Source organism: Gavialis gangeticus, unplaced genomic scaffold (genome assembly GCF_001723915.1).
Source record: "Gavialis gangeticus isolate Ggan-Ray unplaced genomic scaffold, GavGan_comp1, whole genome shotgun sequence".
NCBI lineage: Eukaryota > Metazoa > Chordata > Crocodylia > Gavialidae > Gavialis > Gavialis gangeticus.
This window is the reverse complement of record NW_017729026.1, coordinates 17,237,580-17,249,438: the sequence shown is the minus strand read 5'-3', so window position 1 is coordinate 17,249,438 and position 11,859 is coordinate 17,237,580. Positions and strand designations below refer to the sequence as shown.

At 40.6% G+C, this 11,859-nt stretch overlaps 1 protein-coding gene across 5 annotated transcripts in view; it reads right to left on the bottom strand.

Moving 5' to 3' along the window:
- The window catches only part of FAM184A (family with sequence similarity 184 member A), a 265,054-nt gene that overhangs the window by 62,401 nt on the left and 190,794 nt on the right, over positions 1-11,859 (bottom strand). For all 5 annotated transcript variants that reach the window (XR_002097914.1, XM_019520036.1, XM_019520038.1 and 2 more), the window contains exons 10-11: positions 6,836-7,048; positions 6,073-6,226 (exon numbers count right to left, since the gene is read on the bottom strand). Coding sequence is in view for 4 of the 5 variants with exons in the window: in XM_019520036.1 (XP_019375581.1) it covers positions 6,073-6,226; positions 6,836-7,048 (367 nt within the window). In the remaining variant the exon portion in view is untranslated. The remainder of the gene's footprint in view (positions 1-6,072; positions 6,227-6,835; positions 7,049-11,859) is intronic.

Genomic DNA, 11,859 nt, shown 5'->3' with positions numbered 1-11,859 from the left:
GTTCAGGTCCCTTAGCCTCTCCTTGTAGGGCCTGCCCTGCTGACCCCTGTTCATGCAGGTGGCCCTCTTCTGGATCCTCTCCATGTTGTCCACATCCCTCCTGAAGTGCAGCACGCCCAGAACTGGACACAGTACTCCAACTGCGGCCTGACCAGTGTCGCATAGAGGGGGAGAATCACCTCCTTGGACCTGCTTGAGATGCATCTGTGGATGCATGACAAGGTACGGTTGGCCTTCCTGGCCGTGTCCCCACACTGTCGGCCCATGTTTATTTTGGCATCAATAATGACTCCAAGATCCTTTTCTGCCTCTGCACTGACGAGAAGAGAGTTCCCCAGTCTGTAGGTAAGTGTTACAGACAGACGCACAGACAGACTTAGGCTTTTATAATATTAGAATTCTGGAAATGCAGCTACATGCCTGCAGTGGCTCAAGCCAGAAGCTGGGGGGTGCTGGAGCATACCTGCCTGCTTGGCTAGAGCAAACAGCTTGGGCCAAGTCTAGCCCTCTCACCCTGTGAGGGGGAGGTGCAAAGCATCCTGGGATGCTAGTGGAGTGAGAGTTAACTTGAATCTGGAGGGGATCTGGGACAGAAGTTCAATAAACTGATTGAACAGTTAAGTCTGATACTGTGTTCATCGAGATTTATCTTAAACTGGTTTGGGCCATTTTGAAAGACATTTATGTGAATTGAACTTCTGTTGTGTTACAGATTTGAAATGGTTTCTGATCACTTATACTAGTTTATGTGCAACTTCTCTCCCTAGCTATCCATGTTCAATTATGAAAAATTCTCACGTAAAAATGTGATCTCCTAATAGAACACATCTGCTCCCTGTGTATATTCAGAGTCATCTCTGTTTACTTGTGCAGTCTTTTACTGCTTACAAATTGCCATGAATATTTATCAGCCAGGTACAAAAACTGAAGACTCATAATAGAAAAAGAGACACGTTAGCTGTACATCAAAATAAGTCCTTCAGTCCCAGTGAATACACAAATAGTTTTGAAAAGCCAAGGCACAGAAGTGGAAGATGAGGATTTTATACCACTATGAGTCTGAAGGTGATCAAACTCAAAGCTCCCGCCTCCAAAGAATGTGCCCCAACTACTAAGATGGAGACAAGGCTGGGTGCAGGCACCCACGCCTTTGATCATATCTCTGGAAGCGGGGTCACTTGTGCAGACAAGATTGCAAGAATCCTGGGACCAGAAAGAGACAGCAAATGCAAGAAGGAGCATGACTGTACCTTAGTGGTATGGCAACTCACACAGAGGGACAGCTTCATGCATTCTGATCCCTGCTCTGGGGACTGCATTAAACAGCCATTGCATAAAATACAGAAAAACAATCCTTTCATGGTTCTAGTTCAGGGCTGCCCAGTTGGCATCTTGCAGGCCATGTGGCAGTGGAGGGCTCGGCACTGCTGTGCACTGCCAGTTCTGCCTGTGCAATGAGGGGCTGCACGCCACTAGTTCAGTCTGAGTGACAGGGGCAGTGGGGTTGAAGGTGCTCCCTGTACATTGTGGGGGAAGGAGGGAGATATTGGAGCCTGCTGCCACAGTGTATGGCCTGCACAGTGTGATATCTTGGGGTTGCATGCCAATGCTACCTGCAGCCCCTGGATAATACTGGCTCCACAGCCCTGGTCAAACTCTCCTTTCTAATCTTGGACAGTAGGATGTCATAGATATCACCAGCTTCAGTTTCTCAGACAAGGTCTGCCTGAAGCAAAAAGCTTCAGATAGCCATGTGCTCAAGGTGTCTGTTTTTGTTTCATTCAAGAATCCGAAAACATTTTCAAACCACTTCTACTTCTCTATCTTAGCCCAAACAAGTTAACAAGCAAAACAAGAGAGACAGTTAGATCCTTATCATTGAACAGGGGATTACGGACAATGCCATTCTTCAGCTGTTTCTCTTTTTTATGGCTCTACTGAGCAATACTTTGGCAGACCCAGACACGTTTTTACTGATTCAACTACTGTGATGAATGTATACAAATTGCTCGCAGAAGAAAATTATTGTCTTCTGAACTGAAAGAGACTGAGCAATGGTCTGTTTCTCCAACAAATCCCAGAGAGAACCTTTCTGGGAATCAAACCACAAATGTCCTCTTAATTCCACAGAGCCATGACCATTTAAGACTATTTGTCCAGATTCATAAAGGAAGAAAGTATTCATCCTGGTTAAAAGTATGGCAAAACTGAGTCTGGAAGTTCAGGACACCGCATTGCTTCACTACCCACTAGGCTGTCCACACTCATTTATAGTACCTTTGAAATACTGACTTGACCTAGAGTTTAAAGGGCTTTAGTGACATAAACCTCCCTTTGAGTCTGTGGATTCCTTCATCCTTCAAATACTTAAATGTTTTAGTTTTCATCACTGTTGCTGGGACTAGATGTCAGTGAACTATTTGATTTTCCTCACCAGCTCATTTATATTCTCTGCCATAAGATGCAAGATAGTTTTCTGTACTGACTGTTTCTCCATCTGAATCAGAATTTCTGTTCCTTTTTATGCCTTGCTTTTACTGCCTCAGTTATCTCTATACAATGCTAAAGTTTGCAGTGTAGACATAACTTTGCAAGGTGAAAAAGTGGTTGTTGCAAGGACTAAGATCAAGAGAGCTGCCCCTTGTTCTCTGTTAGTGTCTTACAATGCCTACTTCAATAAATCAAGAAAAAGGTAAGTGACAAAAAGGGGTCCAAGTCAAAATCCAATGAAGCTAATGGAAAGACACTTATTTTAGAAGGTGTGGATCAAGATCTAAATGTAAATGATGTAAAAAATGAAGGTCAAATGAACTTCAAAACTTCCTTATTGTAGTTTACATAGGGTAGATAAAAGTAAACACCAAGGAATATGCCTTTATTTTAATTGAGATGGGAAACAACCAAAGCATGCATTAGTTTGTTGTGTTAGATGTTAAACAGACTCAAAACATTTAATAAAATGAAGTTGACACATGTCTTAGCAGTAAATACAATATGCAGATTGAATGACAAATCTGAGATTATATCCAAATTCCATGCAGCAGAGACTAGTCTGTTACAAAATTAGCTTACTTCAGAAACGGAATGACTCATGAATAGGAAGGCAAATAACATGGCTGAAAATAAGATTTCAACTTTACCCGTGATTAATTCTTAAGAGCTTAGCAGGCATTCAGTTAGAAATGTCACTTAAGTAATAGGAAATATAGCAAGCTTTTAAAAAATTAAGACAGTGAAGTATAAGTCTACTTAATCTATTTAATTTATCAGTAATAGTGGAAACCCAAACAACAAGACTCATTAAACACATGGAGCTGGTAAACACAAAAAAAAATTAATCTAGTATAGAACTGATCATAAACCTAGAAGGAGAATATAGATTAATGAATAAGGAGAAGCGTGCACTAGGAGACTGCGGTGACTGACAACAAATGCAGGAGACACTATTTAATATTGTGGTATTTTTAATCCAGCGTATCAAGTGTCACTGACAGAAGTAATAAAATACAAAGTGAATGCCCTGAGCCTTTCTCGGGAGGTTAGCATGTAAATCTATAAAATAAATAATAAATCTCAGCAAGAATAACGTTATTGCAAATCTTCAGAAGAACTATTTTAACTGAGCAATTTTATTACCTGAATTTATAACATTTATAAAAATTACCCAAAATTGATGAGGATAAAAATGAGGAGAATGGTGTAATTAAAAACCACATCAGAAAGGGGGAAAATAGCCTACAGCAGCTATCCTGTGCCTCAAGACCTAAATTCAGTTCCATGCTTTGTGATACATTTCCTGTGTAACCTCATGTGTCATTTAATGTCTCTTTGTCAAAATTCAAAACCAGGGTTAATACTATAGCACTTCTCTACCTCACAGGGCTATTTTGACAACAGACTTGTTAAAGACTGAGAACTGCCCAGATACTATGGTAATGCAGGCCATATTACTATAGAAGATAAAAACAAAGAAAACAGTGATTTAAAAAACAAGAATGAATTTTAGGCAGTCATGAGGAGATTATTTTAAGACATGAACATTGCATACTTAGAGATTTTGATGTTAAAAGGCTTAACTCTGTTTCATTTTTCTTGCACATAACTTTATACATTTAGGTGCTTTTGATTTTTCATGCATTAACAACTGTGGATATAGATGGTGGAACATGCTTACATATAACCCATTTATCCAAACACTGCTTGCACGTTTACATTCTGTTATCAGTGTCAATAGAAATTATGTTGGTAAGTTGAAAGGTGTATAATGAGTAGCTGCATCTAGAAAAGCAGGTCATATTCTAAAAATAGAGCCTACAAATTCTTATGGAAAAGTGCCGGATGGAAAAAAAAAGTGCCAGTAGGAGACAGCAAATGCCACTGCCAACCTGCAAGAGTCCATGTACATTCACACACTCCTGCAGGTTCTACTGAGAAGCTTCACTGCCAAAGCATGAAAGTGCACCCTGAGAAGGTATCAGCTACTCGAAGTGTCTATGCACATCTTCTGTTGGTTGCTGAACAGCAGCAGAAGACTTACACCACTTGGCAGAGGTGGTTTTACACTGTTGGTAGAGAACAGAGTTCTGCTGCAAGAGAGAGCTTTGGCTTGGTCTGTTTTCAGCATGGTCTAAGCAAGTTATCAGTTTGGGTCCCTTAAGGATGTGGCTGCAGGGACAATAAGATAGTGGGTCCCAAACCAACTGTGTGAAACAAGCATGGAGATGTTCAGTGAAATACCAAGATGGCAATTCTACTGCTCCTGAGCAAGCCCCACTCTAGCTGCCCAGGGAAGACTACTGATGAAAACGTAGGCACATATGTCCTTTCACCTAGAACTGGGGAAAATTTAGATATCTATGTTTTTTCAGATGTCTAATGGGTAAGATGTGACTTTGTAGATCACACTCCTAGATTTAGGCCTTTAAATTCTGCCTAATTTCTCCTTCAGGAATTAAGTTGTTTTGTGGATCTGTATGTCTACAATGGAGTTGTCTGTGGGAGGAAAAGGCAGTCAGATGCACTCACATTTTGGGAGTGTGCCTGAAAGGGTTTAGTTTTGTCCCAAGGTGCCTGAGGTGCAGTGAACTGAGAGTGAGGCAGAGTGTCCAAATGCATAGCACAGTGGGGGGTCACCTGGGTACCTGGTGCCAAGGGGGAAGCACAGTGAAGTGGGGATGATGGCCCTGGAACATGTGATGCAACAGGGGACATAATGCAGTAGGGGATGGGGGCATGTGGTGCAGGGGAGGTAGGGCATCAGGGTAGACATTGCCATGGAAGGGACCACCAAGTCGTGCGGCCCCAGGGACCCATGGCTCCAGTGGTGCAAGCCCTGCTAGTGCAGCTCCTGGGCATGTGGTCCTTGGCCATGTAGAAGTTGGGCAGCCCTGGCTTATACGGTCACAAAGAGCAAGTCAGGAAAAAGAACAGTTGGAGAAGACAGATATTTGTCTAAGAAAATCTCTGTGGGAAATCTGACCTAGAGGATCTTTCCCAGATGAAAAATATGAAGTTAATGGGACCAAAATTAACTGTAGTTTCAGAGTACTTCAAATAATGAATGGTTCACAGAATGTATCCATATCTGTTCTGATCCCACTGACCAGCATGCACACCTTAATTATCTGGAGAGGGTTGCCTACAATCACAATACAATCCTAAAACTGTAGTCCTTAAATCAACAGCAAGACTCAGTCTCCATTTTGATGTGCTACAATGAGACAAGGACAACAGAATCTCTTTGATTTTCACTTACATCCCCCAGCTTAAACACCTCAGACACCTACTAATGACCTCCAACCCCTCCTGGAAAATGACGACCATCTCAAGGTAGCCATAGGAAACAAACTTGACTTCAGCAAGAACTGTAGGTCAGCACCAAGGTTTTTTTTTAATCTACCTACCACCTTATAATTATTTAAATTATCAATTTTATTCCTATTGTAATCTTAAATTTAATGATAATTTTCTATAAACTTTGTGGAAAGTGCTTTTAGTCCATAATTATACACATTTTACAAGTTGGAATCATATCTTCTGATGTGGTTTACATTAGCTTGAAAAATACTATACCTAGCATAGCTTTTCCTTCATCTTCCAGCTCAAATCGAAGAGTCTGAAGTTCCTGTTCCATTTCTAATTTGAAACCTTCCATGGCTTGCTTATGTGTTTCTTTCAGTGTCTGAAGTTCTTCTGTATGCTTTTGTTGTAAATGTTCTTCTAGTTCCTGTGAAATACAAATAAAGGAGAACTATTTTATGCAGGTTGGCACAACACAAAATATTTAAGAATGATTTAGGAGGCACAAATTATTTTTAAAATGAATTAAAAGAAAAGGCAGACATGAATTATTAAAACCCCTTCTATTTATCATTTAGTGAGAGTCACAGACATACTCGAACGATCATATAAAATTTAGTATTTATCTTACACATATATTATCCATTAAACTGTCATCGTAATCTTTTTTCTTCTTGTCCAATCTCTCCTAATAACTGAGTATAAAGAATAAGCTACCAATCTGTACACAAAACAAGTGCTGTTTATTACTTGCAAAGCGTTAGCTCCTTTAGTTAAGATACAGACTAAATAAAGTGCAAAATCAAACATCATTTGGGCATGAAGGTGATATCATTTTTTTAGATACTATGAAAAAGTGAGTCTCAGGAGAAGAATATGCATGCAGTAATCAAATTAATAATATAAATCATATCACCAAAAAAAGAAAATAAGAATTAGTGTAAAGAATTTTCTTTGCTAATGCCCTTGGCCTTTTATCTAAACATATTATTCAGTATTCCCCACACAGATGATTGGAATGCCCATGTAAACATGCCTTTTGCTCTTGTTCTTTTGTTTCTTCCATGTTCTGAAAAGCAAGGATATGTGCTTCCTGCAACGACTTGTGCCTCTGTTGATGCTCTTCGTCCAGTTCCTGGAGCTCTTGGGTAAGCCTTTGCCGTTCCTGACTAAACTGGACCTGCAGCTGTTGTAAGGAGCTTTGCGACTGGGAGAGTTGCATCTCCAGATTCTGTTTCAGCAAGGAGATCTAATCCACAGAACAGCAAATATCAGTGCATTATAAATACAAAAGTCAAGTCAGGAACATATTGCTTTAAAAAGAAATAAACATATGAACTACAGAAATAAGATTTCTAGAACATACTGTAAAGTGCCATTACATTAAATTCAGACAGCATATCTACTGAGTTACAATTAAGTGGCATAGATATATTCAGACTACAAAATAAAAGAAAGAGAAATAGTATTTACAGCTAGTGAATTTGTATATATAGTTCATCACCAGTGTAAGAGATGTGAAAGGGCTCTAACCTCTCTAAGATGAACTCATTACACACCACTATTTATAAGGTATTTTATATATTTCACAGCTGAACTACCTTATTAAAATTTACTTCTAGACCTTTCATAAAGAAAAATAGAGAGACACTATCACAAGGTCTGTGGCTCAATATCTGATCTGTTAAAGTTTTCTGCCCTGAAGTGAAGATTGTTGAGGTTCTGTAAGGAAAATCCTGCACTAACAAAATATATTGAATTATTAATCTTTTCTTTTTCTAATGTCTATGTTCCTGAGTTACTGATAGTTTTTGTTTTTAAAAATGTAACATGCCATTACAAATAGATTAAAATACTGAAACAGACCTCTATTTCTAGTAGACATACAAGATCAGACTATTTTGTGATTCTTCTGTTTACTCCTATCACTTCAGCAATTACATTAACAAATACTTATTTTTTTCCTGAAAAGGTGCTGACATAATCAATAATGCCAAAAGACGAATATATTTTAATATAATAGGACCCTATGGTACCTGAGAGAGCTCCACACTTTTTTAACTCAACTGTAGCTTTATACTCCAGTCTTAATGGCCATTGGTACAGTTAGCATCCTTCCAAACAATACTGGACTACTATTCCATCAGGAGCTAGAGGACACAACTCTAACTGAACAGAAGGGGTTGCTGATGAAGCAAGGTCAGAATCTGCCAATATTGGGAATAAAGCTAAAATTAAGGCTTGTTGTAAAAAAAGGAATTTTGTTGAAGTGAAAGCAAAGAAGTAAAAAAAATAAAATTACCAAGTGACAAAACATAAATAAAAAAGTGTTACCAACTCTCAGAGCTGAATATAAAAAAATTGAGTGTCATTTAAAGGAGTACATACTAAGATTAACAATGACAGAAACATATAGACTAGGTACAGACATTCAAAAAGCCCAAGGAGGAATCTAAGTCACACAGTTTTCCATAAGCAGTGTAGTTTAGATAGGTAGCGAACAGAACACACATTTGCTCTTTGGTGCAGGGGGCAAATCTTAGACCAGGTTCTGACATTTATAAACAAATCCATATGTGCCAATTTCTGTTCTGTTACAGGTATAGGCCAGTTTCTCATCACTTATACCAGTAAAAGTGCAAGGTCTGTACCTGGCCATAAAGTTCTTGTACAAGAATATATTCCATGGTGTTTTGCACTGGGTTAAAAGCTTGCAGCATAAAATAAAAAGTAACAAACCAACATTTATATTATTGCTGATTTTTTGAAGGGAGAAAGTTAAGATAGATTTCAAAAGAAAGATGCTACACTTAAAGTAAAATTAGTACTTAAAGTAAAAAAAAACAAATTGAGTAAAATGACAAATCACACAAAATTTTAACAGAGGCAGAGATAAAAACAATCCTATGATCAGAGTACAACTATTTGACTGCCTTTTCTCTTCCTGAAATCATCTCCCTCATTCATTATATACCATTCAACTTCTACAACAAATAAGGCTTGAATTGTGCTGATGGCACTATCATCCATGGCTCTGATTTACATTCAGAGCACCTTCTATCACATACACTGAATGAAGCAGGGATCCTATGAAAAAATGGGATATGATCATGTAACTAAAGGCAGTATCCAAATCCACAGATACAGGGTACCAAATACAGGCTCTAGAGGAAGTTCTAATTCAGGCATTTCTAATTCTTGAGTGCTTGCCCTTTACAGCCTTAGTGCTATTTTAAAATAATCTGCTGTTTGCTTAATTGTCTATCTTTTTATAAAAGCAAACTAAAAATAAATTCCATCATGTGGAATCACACTAACCCATACACGGGTCATCAGTAGGGTCACACTAACCCATACATGGGTCATCTTTATATCTGCAGCAAAGATGTCAACCACTTGAACTAACAGAACAACTGGTAGCAGCAATAGGTTATTCTCTGACCAGGCACTAGAGGGAGAGAAAGACACACACTACTAGTGAGTTTCACAAATATTTGCTGAAAGCAAAGAGATGTTGAGACTCAAAGAACAGGCTTGGAAAGGAGAGCTCCATGTTTAAAGGTCCTTCTGCTTTTTCTCCTCTACCAGCCTGTCACCCCACCCCATCTCCCTTTGTTCCCATCCATCACTTCCAGAAACCATGGTTCTAGTTCTATTCTTCCTTGCTTACCTCCTTGCCCCCTGGCCTTCAGGTACCTCTCACTCCCTGCTCCTATCTACCCCATGGCCCTCAGACATCTGCCACATGCTGATGAAGTCTCCAGACTTTTTTTCTGACCAACTCCCTGTATCTTATAATACAATGATGATATCACATATTGTGACACCTACATATTGGACACATTTAAGTCTTTATTCTCTGAACTATGATTCTATAAAGCTTTAAAAATATTTACCTCTAATAAAAAGGCATATTATTATAAATTATGCACAGTTGTGTAGTTTTGTAAAATGTAAGGATTTAACTATAGGTATTATTATTGTAAACTGATGTTTTTGGGCTCAACACCAGGGAACTTGGTTTTTTATGTTTAAAAATTGCAATTCTTCCAATTTAAAATCCCCAAATCTGCAATTAAATTGAAACGTCACTATATATATCAATTACAATGTTTTATTGATATATTTACAATTTTAAAGCAATTGGGAAGCCTACCAGTGCCTGGATCACTATCATAAAATACATTTTAAATACCTGTAAATTTTGGTATTTGATTTTGGGTTTTTTTATCATGGAAAAATCAGAGCTCCCCTGCCTCTAGGATGCAAGTCCAGGCCCCTCACTCCCAAGCCACAGCCTCCCCAGCCCTGCTGGGGCCCCTTACTCCCTAACCACAGCCCCCAGCACTGCTGGAGGGGACCCCCCAGCTACGAGGGCCAGGGGGTCAGGGACCTGGGTCTACAGCCTCTTGCACCCCACACCAGTTCCTGAGCCCCAGCTTCCACCCTCAGGAGGTGGTGGCTGCTGTGTCCCCAGTGGGGAGTGGAGCGCGGAGCCCAGCTCTGCCTCCCTTGTGGGCAGCACTGCTGGAACGGAGCCCATGGCAGGGGTGGCTGCGGGGTGCCCATTGCAGGCTTAGGCTTCACACCCTGCTGCCTTCTCCGCTCAGGGCCTCTGTGGCCCAGCAGATGGGACCTGGCACAGCAGGGCAGAGAGGGCCTGGGCAGGGAAGCTCAGTGCTACCACTGAGAGCTCTGTGCTGCCCGGCGAGGCACTGCCTGCCCACCTGGCAGCAGTGATGGGTACAACTCCATGCTGCCACCCTCACTGCATTAGGATGATGTGGGGCTTGCATAGGTAAGGAGCTTTCCTGCCTGGCCCTGCTCTGCCCTGCCTTGCAAAGTCCCACCTGCTGGGTCGCAGAGGCCCTGGGGAGAAGGCAGCAGGATGGGGAGCCAAGCCCAAAGCAGGCGGACTGGCCTCAAGCTGTGTACAGACCTGGGGGGCACGGGCCCCCCAGGAATGCATGCAGCGGCGGAGAGCCAACTCCCCCCCCCCCACCTCCTGGATGAGCCACCTGCTCCATCCTGCTCCCCGCTGAGGTCCTGAGGCTGTGTATTCTGGCCCTGGGTCTCAAGCAGCACCCCAAATGGGCAGCATCCCTAGGCCTGCCCAACTTACTCAGTCCCTCCCTCCCTATGAGGACCTCCATCCCCCTTCCCCTCCTGCTAGATTTACCTGCAGGAGCTGCTGTCCAGAGGCTGGCATTCATATGCATGTGTGAGCACATGGCACCCCCCTGCCTGACCATCCTCCCCCCGCTGCCCCCAGCCCCTTGCAGGCTGGAACTCTGCCTGCCTGCCTGCAGAGAGCTCTTTGCAAAAGTGGAAAATCTGCATGTTTCTCTGTTAAAAGGAAAAATCCACATTTTTCTTGGTTAAAAGGCAAAAACTGCGTTTTTTTCTGTTTTTTCTGCAGGAAACAGAAACCCTGCTCAACACTAACAGAAACCTAGCCCCATAAGTATCATCATCATAAGAAAAAATATTCCAATTTAAAATTATATTCCTCTTGTAACAGCAATTGTTTCATTGCTGGGAATTAGCCAGCTGGCTCTGAAATATCAATTTTTCTTTCCTTCTACAAAAAACTGAAACTGTTGTATGTAAGACGTAAAAATGCAAGTTTCCTAAATAGCATGTGTAAATATTTCTTATTTTGTTGGAAGTGCTTCAAATATCAAGAGAAAACACATTATTTTTTTACATAGGGAAGTTTTAAAGATACACTGTAATTCCAAGAAGTTATTTTAACAATTTATTATGTATATATAGTTTCACAACCACTCTTAAGAATATGAAAATAGTAAACTCTCTCTCTGCATATTATATTTATGAACATTTAGCTTAGTGTTTTGTCTTTCCTACAATGAAGATCCAAGACACTTATAAGTCTTTAAATATTCCATGATACTTTGAACTTTAGATACTGTCATCTAAGTCAGGACTGTCCACCTAGTAACTCACAGGCTGCAGGTGATCACCAAAGGGCTAGCACGTGGCCTGTGTGTTCCTGCCCGACCCCCAGACCCATTTCTATCACTTTTACAAGACAATTTT